Source organism: Thrips palmi, unplaced genomic scaffold (genome assembly GCF_012932325.1).
Source record: "Thrips palmi isolate BJ-2018 unplaced genomic scaffold, TpBJ-2018v1 HiC_scaffold_1, whole genome shotgun sequence".
Taxonomy (NCBI): Eukaryota; Metazoa; Arthropoda; class Insecta; order Thysanoptera; family Thripidae; genus Thrips; species Thrips palmi.
Window position 1 is genome coordinate 13,104,668 of NW_023144620.1, and position 21,833 is coordinate 13,126,500.

At 54.0% G+C, this 21,833-nt stretch overlaps 1 protein-coding gene across 1 annotated transcript in view; it reads left to right on the forward strand.

The window, feature by feature from the left end:
- LOC117645670 (growth factor receptor-bound protein 14-like) overlaps positions 1–21,833 on the forward strand; it is a gene marked incomplete at its 5' end in the record, with an annotated part of 136,620 nt that overhangs the window by 49,345 nt on the left and 65,442 nt on the right. Inside the window, 3 exons of the mRNA XM_034386016.1 lie at positions 5,259–5,389; positions 9,594–9,683; positions 21,100–21,228. Coding sequence (XP_034241907.1) covers positions 5,259–5,389; positions 9,594–9,683; positions 21,100–21,228 — 350 coding nt within the window. The remainder of the gene's footprint in view (positions 1–5,258; positions 5,390–9,593; positions 9,684–21,099; positions 21,229–21,833) is intronic.

Genomic DNA, 21,833 nt, shown 5'->3' on the forward strand with positions numbered 1-21,833 from the left:
TAGACGAGACCGTAGAGGCCCTATGAAGCGCGTAGTGGTCCAGAAGACCGACGCTGGCGGCCGAAACTCTAAGACACGTTTTAGTCTTCAGAGTCGCCAAGCAGGACTCGAACCGAGCGTGTGACCCCACCAAAGGATGCCTCATTCGGAGAGCAATCCATTGGTGGGGTCACACGTTCGGTTTCGAGCCCCATTTATCGCTCCTGGGCCGTCCGAGATTTTGACCGCCGCGGTCTTTCCAGAAAATTTTGGGTGGTGTTGCCCGCCCTCCCTGTGTACGCTCCCGGCATTTTATTGCTGTGGTGGTTTTGTGGAGCTTTTTGCGTTTTTCGCGTTGATTGGCTCCCTTACTGTGGGCCGCGGCCTTGTGCTGCGAGGCGGTCGGAACGGAAGCTATGCCTCTGACTCGTCGAATTCCGCGGTTTGGTTCTAACAGGTGCGCCGATCTGGTGCGGGGTTAATCTTTATTTGCGTTGTTCTGTTTCTGGTGGTGGTGGTGGTTTCCGCGTCTCTTTTTGATCCGGTCGCATTCGCCGCTTTTGTATTTTCATTTGTGCCGTTTGATGTACCTATAGGGAAGTCCCTACCGCGCCGCCCTGGCCAAGCTGGCTGATTCCGAGCTCTGCTTTTGTCTCTCTCGCACTCACGGGGCTTCTCGTAAGGATGAGAGAGGGAGAGAGAGAGAGAGAGAGAGAGAGAGAGAGAGAGAGAGAGAGAGAGAGAGAGAGAGAGAGAGAGATCGACGAGAGCGGTGCTCAGCCCGCTGGATCGCAACAATAACGAACGCTCGCGGCGATTCGCGCCCCTCAACGCCCCGCGCGGCAGTACTGCTGCAGACTGATTCCGAGTACGGCTTTCGTCTTGTCTGTCTCTCTCGCACCCCTACGGGACGCCCCATGGGTGCGAGAGAGACACTGAGCAGTGCTCAGTCTGCAGCACGCACGCCATTAGCACAGCCTGGCCCACATCTTGGCGGGGCCCTGCGGCTGCCGTTTCGCTTTTCGACACGCAGAGACACTGCGACGGACCGGCTGGCAGGCGGACAAACAGACGGACGGACAGACATGACGCGGACGCACGGAAGGAAGCTCGCTTCGACACCTGTAAGGAAAAGGCACGCAGTAGCGGCCGCGCGATCCAAAAGGCGCTCAGTTGCGGCCCTGCGATCTGAAAGGCACGCAGTTTGCAGCGCGCGATCCAAAAGGCACTCAGTTTGCCCCGCGCGATCCAAAAGACACGCAGTTTACCGCTGGCGGCCGGTAAACTGCGTGTCTTTTGGATCGCGCGGGGCAAACTGAGTGCCTTTTGGATCGCGCGCGGCATACTGCGTGCCTTTCAGATCGCAGGGCCGTAACTGAGCGCCTTTTGGATCGCGCGGCCGCTACTGCGTGCCTTTTCCTTACAGGTGTCGGCTTGTAATAAGTGTGTCACGCACGTCATCCGAGACCAGATATCCGTTGCCGAATGAGTGGCTGGCTCAATGAATGGCTGAAGCAGCGGGCTCTCGAATGAATGGGACGCGAAGCGACTGTCTCTTCTCTCTCTCTCTCTCTCTCTCTCTCTCTCTCTCTCTCTCTCTCTCTCTCTCTCTCTCTCTCTCTCTCTCTCTCTCTCTCTCTGTGTGTGTGTGTGTGTGTGGTGTGTGTGTGTGATGGGGAATAGGCACGTGGGAAGCTGCTTCGCTGTGCTTCGCTGTAGCGTCGAGGCGCGGCGTGGTCATCATTCACAAGTTATCGGACCGGCCCATCTGTCATTAGTCAGTTTGCCGCAGTCTTGCCGGCCTTTGGCGCCTCTGCAGCGACCGATTCCGAGAGACGTCGTGTTCGTCGCTCTGTCTCTCTCGCACTCTCGTAGGGCATTTCTACGTTGGTGCGAGAGAGACAGAGCGACCGAAACGACTCTCGGTCTGCTGGCTTGCCTTTGGCTCTCGCCCCACGGGCTTTATCTCTTGACTGTCTTTACACGTACGCTCTCACGTGGTTGTCCATTCCTCCACCGTCCGGCCCGTCCCCCCCCCCCCTCGCTGCACCCCCAAGTTGCTTCCCCCGCCGGGACCTACTCCTGTCTTGTATCCCTCGGTCTTCCTCCACCCACACCTCTCTCTTCTCGATCCCCGGGTTGTTCTCTTCCTTTGGACCCACTCTTTCTACATTTCTTTCTTTACTTTTCTCTCTGCTTGTTTCGTCCTCTTCACCTCTTCTTCTTCTTGTTCTTTTTGTACTTCTTGTTCTTCTTGCACTGCAAATCCAAGTGTAGGACAGGTCGACACTTTAAGGCGTAGACCAGTTTGTCCTACGCTTGCAAGTGTCGACCAGTTGTGTCCGACGCTTTGAAGAGTCGACCACACAGTGTCTGACGCCTGCAAGTGTCGACCACAGCATGTCCGACGGCTGAAGTGTGGGGCCACAATAGGAAACTCAGTGTAATTTGCCGTAGGACAAAAAGTGTCCTACACATGCAGCCGTCGGACACAGTGTGGTCGACACTTTAAAGCGTCGGACACAGACGGTCGACACTTGCAAGCGTAGGACAAACTGGTCTACGCCTTAAAGTGTCGACCTGGCCTACACTTGGACTTGCAGTGTGTTCTTTTTTTTCTTTTTGTTCTTTTTTGGTTTTTCTTTGTTTCTTCTTCTTCTCCTTCTTCTTCTTCTTCTTCTTCTTCTTCTTCTTCTTCTTCTTCTTCTTCTTCTTCTTCTTCTTCTTCTTCCGCTTGTTCCCCTGCTGATGGCCCGGCTGATGTGCCCGGCACGGCGGGTTCTTGGCAGAGCCACTTCCGCAGTGACATTTTTCAAGATCAGCGCCGGCATCTCCGGGAATAGCGGAGGAGGCCTGTGCCGTGCCATGCCGTGCCATGCCGTGCCGTGCCGTGCCGGTGATGCAAGCGACACGCCGACCCCGCTTTCTTTCAGCGCGTAATTGGCACTGCGCCGATGCTGCCGCAGACTGAGAGTCGTTTTCGTCGCCCTGCCTCTCCCGCACCAAAGAGGCGTGCATGGCCTCACCTCAAATCCAAAACGCACAGTGGGCCAGAAGACCGATGGAGGCGGTCAAAACACCGGACGCGTTTTGAGCTCCAGAGTCGCCAAATGGGACTCAAACCAGACGTGTGACCCCATCAATGGATTCCTCCTACGGAAAGTAAATTCATTTGTGGGGTTACACGTTCGGTTCGAGTCCAATTTAGCGACTCTGGGGCTCTAAACGCGTCTGGGATTTCGGCCGCCTCCACCGGTCTTCTGGCCCACTGTGCGGCGTCCGCACGGCCTCATTTCCCTCGCTTTGCCCCTTTTTGGCGGCGCGCTGTTCGATACACGCGGCGCCAAGCGCGGCGGCCCCTCTGCGGAGTGGCTTTTCGCGTGAGTCTAAGTGGCTCAATAAAAATGCGGTTCCGCGGGGAGGGCACAGCGAGCGCTGCACGGAAATTAAATTCGGTCCTCCTGAAAACAAGCACGCCACGCCACCACGACGCGAGCCAGTCGGCCAGACAGCCAGTCAGACAGCCAGTCAGGCAGCCAGCCAGGCAGCCAGCCGGCTGGCTACCAGGGAGCCAACCTGGTAACGAGGCAGCTAGCCGCGCAGCTAGACGGGTAGCCAACCTAGTAGCAAATCAGCCAACCTAACCTAGTAGCAAATCAGCCAACCTAACCTAGTAGCAAATCAGCCAATCTAGTAGCAAATCAGCCAACCTAGTGGCAAATCAGCTAAGTAGTAAATCAGCCAACTTAGTAGCAAATCAGCCAACCTAGTAGCAAACCAGCCAACCTAGGAGCAAATCAGCCAACCAAGTAGCAAATCAGCCAACCTAGGAGCAAATCAGCCAACCTAGGAGCAAATCAGCCAACCAAGTAGCAAATCAGCCAACCTAGGAGCAAATCAGCCAACCTAGTAGCAAATCAGCCAACCTAGTAGCAAATCAGCTAAGTAGCAAATGAGCCAACCTAACCTAGTAGCAAATCAGCCAACCTAGTAGCAAATCAGCCAACCTGGTAGCCAGGCAGCCGGCCAGGCAGCCAGCCATGCAGCCAGCCAGCCGGCCTGCAACGCATTTCCCTGACGATCGAGGAGAAACGCACCGATAAACGTCCGCCTTTGCGCCCCGCCCGTCACGTGTTATGTGGACGGGTGGCGTTGCCCGAGGATCGATCTTCTCACGCAGCAGGCTGCCTCCGAAACGGCGGTCTCTTCGTCGCTCTCACGGGGAGCCCCGCAGCGGTGCGAGGGAGACGGAGCGACGGACGTCCGCCGCGGAAACCTCGGCATGCAAATGAGCAAGGAGACATCCGCCGGGCGCTACGTATCTGTCTGTCTGGTTTTGACGCGTGACTTCTGACTGACGTTTGTTTTTGTTTTTTTGTTGTTTTTTTTCGTGTTGGTGGAAAAAGCGGCGGCGGGCCCCGCCATGCAAATGGAGGGTGCAGTTTGTCGGCGCGGTCCTAAAAATGGTATCGGTGGGTCATGAATTTTATCGCCCCAGTCGCGGGCCAGTCGGGCCGGCGGTCGCACACGCGTGAGCCGCGAGCTGCGCAACGCCTTGGCAACGCCGCTAAAAGCGCGCTTGTAAGAGAGAAAGAGAGACAGACTGACAGAGTAAGAGACGTGTCTTGTGCAAGCAGGGACCAGCAGGCCGATTCTGAACGATGCCGCCGTTGTTGGTCTGTTTCTGTCGCACTGCTTTAGAGTGACGACACCACTGTCCGGAATCAGACTGCCCTGGGTCCAGCAACAACACGACTGACTCATGTTTAGCGCGCAGAGTGACTCACATTTTTGGGCACGGCCGCGTGGCGCGGCCGGCCAGGAGGTCGTTCAACTCATGTTTGTTGTTGTAGAGGACCACGAGGACGTGCTTTTGGCGCACCGAGACCGAGACTTCTGGTTGTTGTTGTTGTTGTAATTGTTGTTGTCGTTGCACCGAGACTCATGTTTCTTGTTGTTGCATCGAGACTCATGTTTGTTGTTGTTGCATCGAGACTCATGTTTCTTGTTGTTGTATCGAGACTCATGTCTCTAGTTGTTGCATGGAGACTCATGTTTGTTGTTGTTGCATCGAGACACATGTTTGCTGTTGTTGTTGCATCGAGACTCATGTTTGTTGTTGTTGTTGTTGTTGTTGAGACTCATGTTTGTTGTTGTTGCATCGAGACACACGTTTGTTGTTGTAGTTGCATCGAGACACACGTTTGCTGTTGTTGTTGTACCGAGACTCATGTTTCTTGTTTTTGTTGCACCATGACTCATGTTTCCTGTTGTTGCAGAGCGGAGCCTGGAGGACCACGAGGATGTGCTGTCGGTGCACCGAGACATGCAGAGCTTCTGCAAGTACTCGGATCGGCGCTTCGTGTTTCGGAAGGACTACCGCAAGTACGAGTTCTTCGCCGACCCGCAGGTGAGCAACGCCTCGGCCACGCCGCCGTGCCGCGGACTTCTCCTCTACACCTCGCCGACGCGGGACGGGGACGCGGGGGGCCGCGGAGGGACGGGGAGGGGCGCGGGGTCACTAGCCTGTTCGGCTCGGCTGGCTCGGGGGCTACCTTCGGGTAGTGCCACTACGACTGCGTGCCGGCCGAGAGGTTGGCCGTGGCCGTGACGTAGTCTGACCGACGTAGTGCGCCACAGGCCCGAATCCAGGAGAGAGAGAGAGAGAGAGAGAGAGAGAGAGAGAGAGAGAGAGAGAGAGAAAGAGAGAGAGAGAGAGAAAGAAAGAAAGAAAGAGAGAAAGAAAGAAAGAGAGAAAGAAAGAGAGAGAGAGAGAGAGAGAGAGAGAGAAAGAGAGAAAGAGAGAAAGAAAGAAAGAGAGAGAGAAGAGAGAGAGAGAGAGAGAGAGAGAGAGAGAGAGAGAGAGAGAGTTGCGCCTTTGTACGGACGGCCTGGCCACGCCATGCAGTGCAAGCAGGTCAGTGCCGGGCCCGAAATGGCAGACGATCAAATGTGTTCCAGGCACTCAAGTTCAAACTACCCTGAAGGTGACGAAGGAGGTTTGAAAGTAGGCCAAAAGTCGCACTTTTCCCCACGAAGTTGGCAGGCTTTGTGACGTCGTCCCCTCCAGAATTCGTCTCTGGATCCGACCTTCCGTCTTGCTCCAGGCCCGAGCTAGCGGTTCTCCGTACGAATTGCACGGTGCCTGTCCTGCAGGCGGACTCCGAGAGTTGTTTTCGTCACTCTGTCCCTCTCGCACTCGTGAGGCGTAACGTGTGGGTGGGAGAGGGACAGAGCGACAAAAAACGACTCTCGGGATCAGTCTGCTGGCTGTCTGCAAGCAATGCTGGCGCACAATGGGCCTTGGTTTGGCGCGGCCCGCGGCTGGAGTCGACCGGGCTAATATTGGAGCTGGGAGCACTGCTGGGATGATGCTGGACACAATGCACATCGGGCCAGAAGACCAGGGGCGGCGGCAAAAATACTCAACGCGTTTTGAGCTCTAGAGTCGCTAAATGTGACTCGAACCAAACGTGTGACCCTCACCAATGGATGGCTCTCCGAACGAGGAATCCATTGGTCGTTTGACACGCTCGGTTGGAGTATACCGATTTAGTGACTCAAGGGCTCCGAAACGCGTCAAGAGTTTTGACCGCTTTCACTGGTTTTCTGGCCCACTTTGAAGCATGCGGCCGCACCGCCGCACCTCGTGACACACTCGCCCGGCATGAACTTGAACTTGAGAGGCTGGACTACAATTGGCCTTGCCCCAGTTCAGGCCGGCACTCTGTCCTGCCCTCTCTGAACGAACGGGAATGGTCTGCGAAAGAAGATGCAGTGGGCCACACCCGACTGGTGCAGCTATGTTTTTGTGGCTGGTCACTATATGCACACTGCAGTGAACACTGCAAACCTAACTGTCTACTTAGTACACACAAATGCGTGCTTGCAAGTACACACTTACAAACGCATGCTTGGCCAAGTACACACTTACAAATGCATGCTTGCAAGTAGACACTTACAAACGCATGCTTGACGCCGTATAACTCCATGCGTCAAGCATGCGTTTGTAAGTGTGTACTTGCAAGCATGCATTTGTAAGTGAGTACTTGGCCAAGCATGCGTTTGTAAGTGCGTACTTGCAAGCACGCATTTGTAAGTGTGTACTTAGTAGACAGTTAGGTTTGTAGTGAATGTGCGATATCTCGTGTGTGGTTTTCGGTATTCTGATTCGTCTTTCACTCCGAGTGCCGCTAGAACGGCGACCTCTTCCCCGTGTTTGTGTGGTGGATATTTGTTGTTTTTTTCGTTGTGGACGCGCCGGAAAGTTTTGTGATGGATGCCAGTTTGGGAGCAGCTGGCGGGCGAGGCGGGCGACGGCTGGAGGCTGTCTCTAGGCGTAATGAGAGTTGACCTTTTCTGGCAGGCCCTGCAGACTGATTCCGAGTGTCTTTCTCGTTCGCTCTGTCCCTCTCGCACCTACACGGGGCGCCCCATGAGTGGGAGAGGGACAGAGCGACGAGAGCGACTCTCAGTCTGCAGGCCCGGGCTGCAGGCGTTGACCCCGCGGGGGGCGCTCCGCGGCGCGGCGGCCAAGCGGCGGCCCACCTGGGCGCACTGAGTAGACTGATTTCCGAGAGTCGTTTACGTCGCTCTGTCTCTCTCGCACTCACGCGGCGCCCCGTGTAGGTGCGAGAGAGACAGAGCGACGGAATGACACGGGCCGACCGGGCCGAACCGCCCAGGGGGAATGGTTGCGCTCGGCTGCGCTACGCGGCGTCGCGGCGGGAAGGCGCCAAAGTACAGTGCCCGTTGGCGTGCTCATTGGGATTGAAGCGACCTTGCCGCGATAAAGATAGTTTAGCCCGTTCGTGTTTTCCTCCTCCTTTTGTCTTCCCTGCCTCCCGGCCCGCTGGAGCGCCCCTTCGTTGCGCCCCGAGTGCCTGTCAATAGACACTTAGTCGGGGAGGGAGATGGTCACTCTAGCGCGCTCCAGCCCGCTCCAGCCCCGAGGGGGTGCGCCGAGCCAATGAGATGGGGTGGCAGCGAGCGGGCTCAGCGGGCACAGAGGCCTTGGGTCAAACAAACTCTCTCTCTCTCTCTCTCTCTCTCTCTCTCTCTCTCTCTCTCTCTCTCTCTCTCTCTCTCTCTCTCTCTCTCTCTCTCTCTCTCTCTCTCTCTCTCTCTCTCTCTCCTGGTTACGAGATTAAAGTGGGGCTGCCACCTTTTCCTCAAGCGAGAGGGTTGGGGCAGGGCAGCAGCGGCAGTGGGGTTGTGACGGAATCGGATTAATGAGACGCCTTTTTCCGAAAGGGGCCGGGCCGTGCTTTTACGAGAGGTCTTTGACCGCGCTGTCTACTGTTGTTTTTAATGTTGTTGTTCTGACGATGACGGTGAACACACGAGCGGGACCGCGAAATATGACTCGGACATGCGGGTCGCGTATATTTCGCGCGCGACGTCCTGGGGGAAGCCCCACGCGAATCGCTTCTCAGGCTGCTGCTGCTGCTACTACTCCTTTTACTGTTTCTTGCCGCTACTCCTACCACTGCTGCTGCTTATGATCTTTTGCTACTACTACTACTGCTGCTTATGATCTTTTACTACGACTATAGCTGCTGCTTATGATCTTTTACTACTACTACTACTACTACTACTACTACTACTACTACTACTACTACTACTACTACTACTACTACTACTACTACTACTACTGCTGCTGCTGCTACTACCACCACCCCAGCTGCTTCCACTACCGCTTCCACTACCGCGTTTCCACTACTGCTACCACTGCTGCTACTACCACAGCTACTTCTAATGCTGAGGGTGCTCGGGGGAAAATAAAAGTTAAGCGAACAGCTTGTAAACGCGATGGGGGCCGGTGCTTGCCGCGGTGCGTGTATTTCTAGTAGTTTGTAGCGGCCCTGTCTATGTGTGTCGCCGTCCGCTTTTAAATCACAACGCGGCTCGACGTAAATAACCGTGGCGAGGTGCGGACTTTTATGCCGCCCATGGCTGCCCGGCCGAGAGACGGCCAGAAGAAGGGGCTGCCTTCTTGTCGAGAGCAACATTGTTGTTGTTATGGCCGGGATCCAGATTGGCCGGGCGGACGGATTCCGACCGGTAGTTTCGCCGCTCTGTCTCTCTCGCACGCAACGGGAGACCCCATGGGTGCGAGAGAGACGGAGACACTGCGCGGAACGGGCCCGCTGATTGCCCCGAGTAGACATGACTGCACTGGCTTGCGGTGCGCTGCCCTGCGCGCGCGCGGTCGCCTGGGCTTCCCTGTGGCGCGCTGCCGCCGCACCGCCAGCGCCATCTCTCGGCGGCCGCGTGGGGTAGCGCCGCGCCCCGGGGCCGCGGGGTAGTGATGGCCCGAGCGCGCTGTCCCTCGGGCGAGGAGTATGGCTGCGGCTGGACAGTTGGCCAGGAGGCGGTCGAACTCGCTGACGCGCTTTGAGCGGAGCCCACTGTGGGCAGGAGGCGCATCCTTACTCAAAGAAAATTAGCTTGAAAATAACATAGGGAACACTGGGTGGTTTACGAATTTTCTCTTCGTTCGCATACCAAACTTAATATTCTGTACTGGCTGAAAGCACCTGGACAGGTTTCAGGCACGCTTGCTTGGCGGTTTGGCAATGTATTCCTGACCGTACGTTCTCCCTTCGTTGCAGCAATTCTTCCCGCCCGACATGGTGGTGGACTTGGAAGGCCAGGAGGATTCCGGAGGCGGCTCCGTCTACAACTACTCCGTTGCCCTGCAGGTACGTGTTCCAGTGGCGTGGCACCTCGCTGCGTGGAGTAGAGAGCTGGAAATACCCCGCGCGCCGGCCCTGCCGACGGCCACTCGATATTTGTCTCTGGACGACAGCCCGCAGCTTTGTTTCTTCTCGTTTTTCGCGACCAACGCTCTAAAAGCATTAGGTTCATCCATGAAAATGCTCCCGCACTGCGAAAATTTTGGCTCATACTTGATGGCGGTCTCAAGGCTGATTTTCTTCACAAGAAAGTCAACAGTCTTGATGATGACATTATTGTCCACGCCCATCAAGCGCGGATCCAGAGGGAGGGGGGGAGGGGACAAATGGACAATTCCCCCCCCCCTTTTCCCTTTGGACCCCTAGACATCCGCCTGAAAGGTAGGCAAAAAACACCACTTTGTGAGTAGGCAAAAAGTGCTACTTTGACCCCCCCCCCTTTGTTGGGCCGACTCTGGATCCGCCACTGCAGTGTCCCATGCAGCATCATGCTGGAGCTGTGATGAAAATTTTCATCGATTTGTGATGAAAACGTACTGAGCTGACGGTAATGTCATCCAGGGGCTTTTCTCCATAAAATAACGTCAAATTTTCACTGTGCACGCCTGGGCCAAGATTCCGCGATTCGCGAGTTTCTCTCACTCCACTGTTTCTTCCCCCCTCCCCGCCTCCAGAGGCCTGGCTTCCCTTGTTACTGATGCATGTCTCTTATCGATTTCCCTGCCATCGACCCGTTGGGGCCATCACAGTGTGTTGGGCAACCATCACTAATTCACGCCAAAAGTGTGGCAGGCCCCAACCCCCTTTCTTCCTCTTTGTCCCTTTCCCACCATTTTGTGACAATTTTGTCACCAGTTTTGGCAAAAAGCACACGCTGAATGCCTATGTGCGTGTTGCCGTTAACTATTGCCCTATTTGTGCATGAGGCATGTACAAATTTGTTCACAAATAAGGTACAATATTATAAATACTGAAGCACGGTGTGGAAATATTCTCCCTGATTTATGTAATAAATTGAGCACCCTGTTGCTCAAATATGGCAATAGTTACGGACAATAAAAGTATGTAAGCATTTGGTGTGCACAAATTTGTTTTCAGTTGATTGTACTAAATTGTCCGTAGACAATTAGTGCATCCTCTCCTCTTCTTTTCCCTTTCCTTCCCCTCTCCCCTTACCCCTTTCTCTTCTTTGTTCTTCTTCTTTCTTCTCACCTCCCCCACGCCCTTTAGCCCCCTTCCTTCTCCCACACTGTGCGATGTCGGCCAGGCGGGTGATTTCGTAGAGTCGTCACTGCTCTGTCCCACCCAGACAGAACGACGGAACGGTTCTCGCGAATCGGTCTGCACGGTGATTCAAGAGTGGTTCGCCGCTCTGTCTCTCTCGCACCTATACGGGTCGCCACACGAGTGCGAGGGAGACGGAGCGACGAAGGCGGTGTGCAGTGGGTGGAGGGGTTGGTGACGCGGCGGGGGATTACCGCGACACATGACGGACAGCAGCCACCCCTCGCGTCCTCTCGGGGAGCGTTTTCGTCGCTCTGTCTCTCTCGCACTCCTTCGCGACGCTCCAGAAGTGCGAGAGAGACGACTCTTCACCATGCCACTGTCTGCCGGCCTTGGCCTTGCCCTGGCCTGCCTCCATCCCCGTCGCGTTCTCCCTGCCGGAGTGCTTGTTGCTGGAGTGCGTCAGGCTGAGAGTCGCTTTCGTTGCTCTGTCTCTCTCACACTCATGGGGCGTGCCGTATAGGTGTGTGTGTGTGTGTGTGTGTGTGAGTGAGTGAGTGAGTGAGTGAGTGAGTGAGAGAGAGAGAGAGAGAGAGAGAGAGAGAGAGAGAGAGAGAGAGACGAAAATGAATCTCGGAATCAGTCCACAGCGACTCGCGCGAGGGAGGAGGCCTCTCTTATTGAATATTGTTTGCGATGCGAGGTTTGGAGGGTGGTCGCCGCCGCCCCAGTCGACTGATTTCGGGAGTCGTTTTCGTCGCTCTGTCTCTCTCGCACTCATGGTGCGTCTCATATAGACGCAAGAGAAACGGACCGACGAAAACGAATTTCGAAATCAGCCCGCTGACCGTTTTGGCAAAACCAATCAGCCCGATGGGAGGTTCGGCTTATTTCTAAATTTCTTTTTGTTTTCTCCACATTTTTTTTGTCTTTGCGGTGCGTGGCGCTGTTCCAGACACGTGCCTCTTACACAAGCGGCAGCGCGGCTGGGTCCCGGAAGGGCGGAAGGGGTGGACGGACGGAGGGCCGCTCGCACTTGTAGCGAACGGAGACGCGGTTTGTTTCGAAGGGCGCCACGCCGCACAGTGGGCCAGAAGACCGGTGTAGGCGGCCGAAGCTCCAGACGCGTTTTGAGCTCCAGAGTCGCTAAACGGGACTCGATCTGAACGTGTGACCCCACCAACGGATTGCTCTCGGAACGAAGAATCCATTGGTGGGGTCACACGCTCGCTTCGAGTCCCATTTAGTGACTCTGGAGCTCAAAACGCGTCTGGAGTTTCGGCCGCCTCCACCGGTCTTCTGGCCCACTGTGCGCCACGGCCGGCAGCCGGTTTGGCGCGTGACACCGCATGTCGTCGGGGTTGCAACGCGGGAGGCGCGACGACGGCCGTACAGACGGGGAGCCCCACAGTGTGGGTCCCACACGGTGCCACCACAGTGAGCATCCACAGTACCACAGTGTGCCACCTGCTTGGAAAGCCTGGCACAGCCTGGCAAAGCCATTCGCGTGGCGTGACGCGCTGTACTGTCTGTCTGTCTGTCTTTCTTGGCGTGCGTCTGCCTGCCGTTTGTCTATCTGTCTGGACACGTTTTGTGCGAGATGTTGTAGTTTGTTCTTTATTTGTTTTGCCAAATGAACTTTTTGAACACGAATTCAAACAAAATTTTGTGCAAAATCGCGTAAAAATTTGTAGGAACAGTTCATCTTCACTAATAATGTGACAACTTCAGCAAAATTTCTATGAATAGTTGGTGTTTTGTCTGACAGTCTGAGCGTCTGTCTCGAGTCTATCTGTTTCGAGTCTGTCTGTCTGTCTGTCTGTCTGTCTGTCTGTCTGTCTGTCTGTCTCGAGCCTGTCTGGCTTTCTGTCTGTCTGTCGTATACAGGCCCACTGTCCTACCGTCGGCTCGGTTCATTCTCGTTCGCGGAAAGAGCGCGTCGAGCCAGTGCCTGGGCCGGGGCCTGGGCCGGGGCCTGGGCCGGGGCCTGGGCCGGGGCCTGGGCCAGGGCCTGGGCCGGGGCCCTCGCAGTGCTCTGCCAGGGGGCGTGGCGCGGCCGCCTCGTCGTGGGAACGATGCGCCCATCTCTACGAGGGGCGTCGGCGTCGGCGTCGGTTGCTAGGCGAGGGAAAAAAGTAATCACCGAACGCTAACGTGTGTACATTTTCTTTTATTTAATCTTTATTTTGTTAGGATTCGGGAATGGCAGGAATTCACATGCGGCGGCATTTTGGCTTTTATTTTTGGTCGTCTGATGTTTTACTACGGTGCTGATAAGGATGATCCTGAGGCAAGCAAAAAATAATTCATTCTTTCGACGATGTGACTGCTTGGGTACTGCATTCGCGTGGAACATCAATCCGTGCCGTACAGTACCTTTGTGATTGCTTTTGTCTCAAGCTACTGTATCCGCCAAAGACTCTGGTCGAAAAAAAATTCTTGGCCACTGGTTTTGGCATCGATTCCCTGGAGGCGGTACTCGTTTGGGCCCGAGGGGCCGAGCCTAACGGTCTGAAGGTCAGGGGTGAGCTGCTAAGAACTCCATTACACTTCAATTTCTCTCGGCAGCAAGACCAGGTTGGGCCTCTAATCTCTCCACTCCTCGTTTCCCCCTCCCCCTGGTCCCCGCCTGGTTCTGGTGCTGCACAGCAGACTGATTCCGAGAGTCGTTTTCGTCGCTCTGTCTCCCTCCCACCTAAACGTACGCGCCCATGGGGAGTGCGACAGAGACAGAGCGACGAAAACGACTCTCGGAATCAGGCTGCCTCGCCGCCTCGCTGTCTGGGACTGCCGCCGGGCCTCGCCTCGCTCCTGCCAAGCGGACAGGTGATCCTCGCCAAGACTAGGCCACCTTTGTAGTCTCCGAGTCCCACAGTGGGGCGACGGCGAGAGGTCGCTCTCCGGGAAAAGGACTCCATTTCCGGGTTGGCCGGAGGGCGCACTTCCTTGTGGGTGAAGTTCCCGCTTTTCTGGGTGAATTTTGCGCTAATCGTGGGTGAAGTTCCCGCTCTTCTAGTTTAATTTTGCGCTTTTCTGTGGGTGAAGTTTGCGCTTTTCAGGGCGAATTTTGCGCGTTTCGTGGGTGAAGTTCCCACTCTTTTGGGTGAATTTTGCGCTTTTCCTGTGTGAAGTTTGCGCTTTTCTGGGTGAAGTTGGCCTCATTACAGCCTAAAGTTTACGCTTTCATGGGCGGTGTTCGCGCTTTTCGAAGCGGAATCCTCCCTGGGAAATGAATGACAACGCTGACGCGGAATTGGAAAGAGGACCGACGGTCGCAACGCAGTGCGCTGCGCAAGGAGGCCCCGACTTTGAAGCGGAATCGGTTTGCCTCGGTTTGGCTTGTTGTCGTTTATTTACCCGGCCCCCTATTTACATGGCAGCCGTATCCCGTCGCCTTTTTTATCGACGCTGTCTGGCGGGCGCCGCCCGCGCCGCCGATGTAAACGAATTACGGGCTCATCTCGTCGGGCCTCGCCGAAATTGCAGCTTTCGCGAGTAACTCGATTTCGAGGATGTAATTGCTGCGAATTTGATGAGCAGCCCCCACTTTCCTTCCCTTGACGTGCCGCGAGGGAAAGAAGGGGAGCGGGCCATGGCAGCCCTGGCAGCCCTGGCAGCCCAGGCAACGCGCAGGTGGGGTTGCCTAACCGCCGGGAGCAGGGACCTGGCGTTGCCAAGAGCTCGGACGGGCCGCCCCAGAGCGCGCCCCTCTCGACATGGTCTGTGCATGTTGGGCCAAGTATTGACATACCCGTGACGGCCGGTGGAGGCAGAGCGAGGCAGAGCGAGGCAGAGCGATGTAGGGCCGGCTGGGGTGCAAAAATACGCGCCGGAGAAACGGGGTAGCGTTCACGCGGCCGAGCGAAGGGCAGAAAAAGAAAAATCTTGTCGCCCTTGCCGACGGCACAGAAAGAGAGAAAGAAAGGGAGAGTGCGACGCCGTGTGTTTTTGACGAGGAATGTTGACTTGAGGAAAAGTGAAATTTAAATCTAAGGTCCTCTTTCATCAGGTTAAGAAGTCACTCGTTAAAGCCACCGCATGCATGGCATAGTTCAGTCTTTCAACTCGAACTCTTATGCATAAGAAATAACGACCATCGCTCGCAACATTTTACGAGAGGCGAGCACGGAAAATGGCCCTTTTTTGTCCGGTTTCTCTGCTCTTCAGCCACAATCAAGTCGTAATGGGCCTAGCGCGCGTGGCGGCCTATCGTGCCGCACGTTCCGCGACTCGGAAGAGGAATGGGATCGCCCGGCTCGCCTATAAAGTGATGTCATCCGGCGGCTTGGAGCCGGGCCAAAGTCCGCCGCTGCACCCGCCGCCACCTTGCCCGCGGCGGCGCGGACGGACAGACAGACAGGCAGGCAGACAGACTCGCGGCGGGCGGACGGACAGACAGACAGACAGACTCGCGGCGGGCTGCCGGACAGACTGACAGACAGACTCACGGCGGGCTGCCGGACAGACAGACAGACTCACAGCGAGCAGCCGGGCAGACTGACAGACAGACAGATTCGCGGCGGGCCGACAGACAGACAGGGTCGTGTCGGGCCGACGGACCGGCTCCACTGACTGACTGCCTGACTGACACCATTACTGATGGCTATGGACAGTAGCCTGCCAAGATGGGCCCATGCATGTTTCTCACTCTCTTCAACAGTCTCCGGTTTGGTCATTAGCTACCCGCGCACGCGCGCACGAGGGGACGGGCGGACGGTCGGTCGGACAGACACGCGGACTTACAGCTGGACAGACGCACTGACTTATAGGTAGAGGGACTGACTTACAGCTGGACGGACACACTGACTTACAGATGGATGGACACACTGACTTACAGACGGACGGACACACTGACTTACAGATGGATGGACACACTGACTTACAGACGGACGGACACACTGACGTACAGACGGACGGACACTTCGACTTACAGACGGTCGGACCGGACCCACTTACTTACACACGGACGGACACACTGACTTATAGACGGACGGAGACACTGACTTACAGATAAACGGACACCCTGACTTACAGATAAACGGATACACTGACTAACAGACGGACGGACACACTGACTCTTAGACAGACACACCGACACACATATAGGTGGACGAGTGGAACGATAGTTTCATAGACTGGTGAAAAGGAAATTTATGGATACAGAGAGACTGACAAAGAACAGTAGCTCGTTAACAAAGCATTTTGAACATACTTATTCTTACAAAGAAAATACTTCGTAATTTTTCTAAAACGACATACGGACACTCGGCGAACGGACAGACGCCGACGCACCGACGAACAAACCTTGCTGTCTGAAAGGCTTGGGCTGCGCTCGGCTGCACAAACACCCCATCCGACCTGTCTGCCTCGACCTTGGCAAAGGGGTGGCTGGGGTTGCGCGCGTGTCACGCCGTGTGCCGATTCTCGCCAAAAACATTGGCTCGCGACAAAGCTGCCCGGCCGCGCGTGTCCCACTTCGGTTCTCCCATATTTGTTCCCCGCCGTGGATTTATTTTCATTATGGGAAACGAGTGGCGAGTCCGAGAGGGGTGATGTTCCTACGGAGAAATTCGGGTTGAGCGTCCGGAGAAGACTTCGGCAGTAGAAACAATGAAACAGATTTCCAGACTTGAGTGTCCGTGGTGTCCCTGAGGTGTTTATAATCGTCACGTTTACGGTTTGTCCTAAGCCTTTTTCTGGGAGTTTCTTTAATCACGAAGTATAGTGAATGACATTTCCATCACTTTCAAATCATGACCATTGCATCACTTTCAAATCATGACATTGAATCATTCCTGAATCATGACAATTGCATCCCAAATTCATGACATTTTTATCAAAGCTTTTTCCATTTGTTGCAAAGAGAATCACAGCTATATCAACTGGTTTGATAAAGCTCTTGGAAGAAAAACTAACCTTAAAATGCCATCAAGTATGACAGTAAAATTTTTCAGTGAAGAGGGAGTGGGACCAGGTGGGGCCAGGGTATATAAAAAGGAAGGCAGCGAACCCCTTTCTAGCTCTAGAAGGTCATCTACAATGCTGAAAAAGAACTGTTGTTTTGTTTGCTCTTCTGGGCCCTATCTGCCGACCGCGTGCTTTAGGGCCGGGCCCCGCCTCGGAGGCCATGAGTCAGGTGGGCTGCTGCAGTCTGCGGAGGCGAGCCACACTCGGTGCCGCACAGCGGCGGATCCGGAGCAGAATAGAGAGGGAGGTGGCGCCCTAAAGGTGGCAAACGTGGTAAAGCGGCACGCAAAGTGGAACTTTTTGCCTACCTTTCAGGAGGGGCTGGGTTCAGGTGTCTCTCTCACACAAACACACGCTATCAACCCCCCCCCCCCCACACACACACACACACACACGCCTTCACACATCTACACACTTAAAGAGACATACGCGCACGCACAGGATCCGCGCTTGGCGGCGGCTGAGGCCGCGCGCGAAGGACAGAACGGAAACGCACGGTGGATTTCTTGTCGGATTGAGTCCTCCCGGCGGTCCACACTTCGCGCTGTAACACGACTCAAGCCGGCCGGCCCGTTTCCGAGGAGGCGGCGGCAAGGTGGCGGCCGGTGGCGTAGCCGCGGTGAAACTGGAGCCGGAACGAGTATTAATCTAATCTGTTTGGTTTCACTCCTATGCGCCAACAAGGTGGCCGGGCCCGAGGCCTGGCCGGAGCTCGGGTGACACGGTGGCCGGACTGTGCCCGGGGCAGCAATGCCACAGCAGGGCAAGCGTATCGCGAGGATTGTACTACGTGCCTTCCGAGAAGCGGGCCCCCGGGCCTCCGGGCCGCCACACGATCGCGTGGAGAACCGGATGGAAAAGTCGGCTAATTTGTGAAACTGTTGGGCCAGTGGGGCCGCTCGGGAGACACCACGAAAAACTGAAAGCAGCTTCATCGGCCGATTTGAAGGCGAACGAGGTGATCCACACGGTTCTGTAAAGTGACATCCAGTTTGTCATTCTGTGAAAAGTTTGTTTGTCACTTGATGACAAGTCAAAGGTTAACGCTCCTGACAAAATAACATTGTACCAGTTTAGGACCTAGTTATTACGCGCAAAGCTTTGATCAATTTGTGATAAAAATTATATATTTGAAAGTGATGAAATGGTCGTTTACCGATTTGTCTTGCAGTGATAGTAAATTTTTGGAGTGCTGTTGTAACGACCGAATTCAACACACTAAAATACAAAGTAAATTTGTGTTTAAGCTTTGCACTAAATAGAGCATGCGTTTCGATATGCACGAATTTTACGCACTTTACGTACACTTCAGTGCTTAGTTTCAGAAAAATTCGTACATTTTAAAACGCATCCTTTGTGCGAAGCTTATGTTACATAGCAATTTAGTGTGAATGATACAGACTGTGGTTATGACTTCACCCTCCCATCGCACCTGCATGTTTGGAGCTGCTTCAGGATTCTTCTGGAGCTGTCTCTTGAAGGCTGTTTTCGGCAGATTGTTGGGGGTACGCCACAAATGGCAGTATGATGACCATGACTGGGGTGTACATAAAGATAAGGCTGTGGCGTCGATGTCCTGCTGGGACGTCGTCCGCGATGATGGATTGGTGGTCCAGGGGCGCCCCGAAAAAAAGTGGAGGGGGGCGAGCCAGTAATTAATGATGCTTCGCGCGCTGAACGTTGCGGTCGCGTTAACAAACTGGGACGCTCTGGCGGTAACGATCCGAGCTGCACTAGCGCGTCACTCCAAATGTCTTACGCAGAAGCAGAAATTTTCCACTATACGGAGAAAATATCGCAAACATGATACTAACTTGGTTTTTCAGCAAGTTTCTCCTAAGCATCGAAAATCTCCCTAAAATTCAAAGTATTTTGAAGACTTTGGGCCTCGTATCAGGCTTGCGCTGAAATCACCGTTACACAGCTCAAATTCCATTGTGAGACATATAGAGGTTCGGGCCTTAAGCATCCCCCAGCGTTCAACTTACTCTAAGTCAAGTTCAGAAGTTGATATCGGCACTGAGAAAACCTTACAAACTATTTCAGGCCTTACAAAGCAAAGCAGTTTGTTAGAACAAAGTATTTTGAGCATTCATAAGCTTACAAAGGAACTACTTCGTAATTTCCGAACTATTTGTTTGTATAAACAAAGTAAATTAGTTTGTACGTATGTATGCTCAAAATACTTCGAGAGGTTTTAAGGGTGGGGCTCGCCTCAGCTTCTGCCCCCGAACAATTACCGTCATTGAAGCACGGCCGGCAGGAGTTGCAGATTTTGACGGGTGCCTTGTATTAACACACACAAGCACACTGGCGCGCGTGCAGATACACGAATACGTGTCACAAACACACGCAGACACACACTCGCACATTTGCACGCGGGCAAACACGAATACGTGTCAAACACACTCACACAGACGCACGCGGACGCAGCAACGCCCAGCCGTGTTGATGACTTGAAAGACAAAGGGCGTCCCGCCGCGCCGCGCTGCCCCTTCGTCCTCTGCGACCTTCACGCTCTCCAGGAGGCGATCTGCGAGCGGATCAGACGTCCGTCTTCTGATTGGGCCATCCGCCCCACGTCGTCCTTCCTTTCCCCCCGGCAGACTGATTCCAAGAGTCGCTCCGTCTCTGTCGTACTCAAGGGGTGCCCCGTGTAGGTGTGAGAGGGACAGAGCGACGAAAACGACTCTCTGAATCAAGTCTGCAGGGTGACCCTTCTGGGACGTGCTGCTGCATCGCTCGTCGTCACGCGAGCGTCGCGCGAGTGGCAACCTGGGCACCTTGGCTCCTCGGTCAGGGCCCCCGCGGTGGCTTGGAGGTGCCGCCAGGGCCAGAGGGCAACCTCTCACAAAATTGTGAACTCTTAATTGATAGAGCTATTGGTGAGCCCTGGCTGGGTGAAATGTTGCTCATTTTTTGATGAGATCTGTTGAAATTAGTCCTTTTGATTGTTCCATTCCATTTCGACGTGTTGATGGATTGTTTTCACAGTGCATGCATTTTGACAAGCACCAATAGGCTGTTTCCCTCCGCCGTTGAAAATTTAAGTGTTTCGAACTCGATTGTAAGTGATGTCCACCCAAACTGTGTACACAAACGTGCTGCCGTGAGGTGAAAAAACGCAATTCCATTTGGCATTTGGCATGGGGACGGTGTGTCTTCCAGTCTGACTTTCGAACAGCAAACGAACTGTGTCCTGTGCCGGTTGTGGCGACCGTCTGTAAGTGCGGGGCTGTCCCAGTGCGCCAGCGAGATGCATATCCCTATCTGTCTGATGTTCTTTGCAAAGCAATTCCCCACTATACTACGTCAAAATGGGCTCCAAGAAACGTTCTGCATAAAAATATCATAACCACTATTCTGTACCTCTGCTTTAGTCTTGCATCCGGATGTGAAAAATTTTACCCGATCCCTACCTGGTTCGAAGATAAATATTTTGTCGCGCTCTCTAACTTACATTGAAATGTAAAAAACCGCACTGGATTCCAGGTTTGAAGGCTGATAAACCTGTCGCTCAAGATGCATTATCCTAAAGTGTGAAAATGTACCAGATCCCTGAGAGTGCACAGTGCCTCGGTTTAGTTTCGCAGGCTGTGCTGCGCGGCGCTGCAGGTGCGGCGGACGCTTTTCGCAGTGTAATCGTAAACTCCACTCGCCCGCACAGGGCCTTTCGGCGAAACGAAACAAGTGAAGGACTTTTATGATTTGGAAGGCCGAAATAAAACGACAAAGAGTAAATTTGTCTGGAAGGCCTGTGAGTACCCCTTCTTGCGCGTCTCGAATTTCCCCTTCCCTCCCCTCCCCTCTCCCCGGACTCTAGATGGGCTGTAAACGAACGGGGCTCTCGGCCCTTGGGAGGAAGTGGTTTCGATGCCGTGAGGTCCCAGACCGGCAGGTCTCCCTCGTGGATGTTATTTCAGACGAAGGGTGAAATTTGGCGAGGAGGACATCACTCTCGTTTCAGGCGTACACAAGATAACGGAATCACGGAAAATTTACTAGTGATAACGCGTAAAATTTTGGAAAATTGGTTCAAAAACGTTGAAAATTAGTTCAAAAAACTTTGTCAGAGATTACGTGATTACGCTTTGCATTACCGGAAATTACCAGCCAATTTGTACACAGGATTATAGGGGTGGTGGCGTGGCCCCTCGAAATTTGGTCCAAATGACGGTGACATTAAATCGGCGCTTGCTGGCTTTGCTGACGGTTCTGAATCTGGTTGCAGACGGCGCTGGCCAACGCGGACGACAGCCCCACCATCCTGACGCAAGTGTGGGTGCGCGACTCACACAAGCAGGTGTGGGCCAAGGCTTTCCTGCTGCTGCGAGACCGCTGCCTCTACATCTCCTACAAGGTGAGTCCCGATAGAAAAGTTCCTCTGTTACAGCGAGAGAATCTGTGTACGCAAATTCGTCTGATTGGGGATCGCTTTACGTTTTGAATTGTAGTTCACTTACTTCCCAACTACCGACGGTTTGACCCCTTACAAAAAAAAAATACGATTTCAAGAAATCCTAGGAGTCACGAAGTCAATTTGATTATTGTGTAAGAGTGTGGAGAAAGAAAAGAAGTGGTGTTGTGAAGTTGTGGCTCAGGGGACTACCAATGGCAGTGGTACCAATGTGGTCGATGTGCCATCCGTCGAAATTTAAACTTGACAGTAAATAGAAATCAAAATGCTGGTAAATTCAAAAAATTCCAATGCTAATGTATTCCGCAGTGTTCTGACAATGGAACATCTTTGAAGTCCATCATGATTAAAATGTTCTTAGCAGAAAGAAGTCAGTAAATTAATTTTCTCGGGTTGGCAACTATTTTCTCGGCGTCTGCGCCCTTGCGAAAATCGCGAAGCTGAAAGCGCCAGCAGTCGCGCATTAAAACTGCCCCTCCATTGTTGTGGACGTTGAATTGTTTGGCTTGTTTCAAAAGGCTATGGTTCTCTAGTCATGTTTTCTTCAA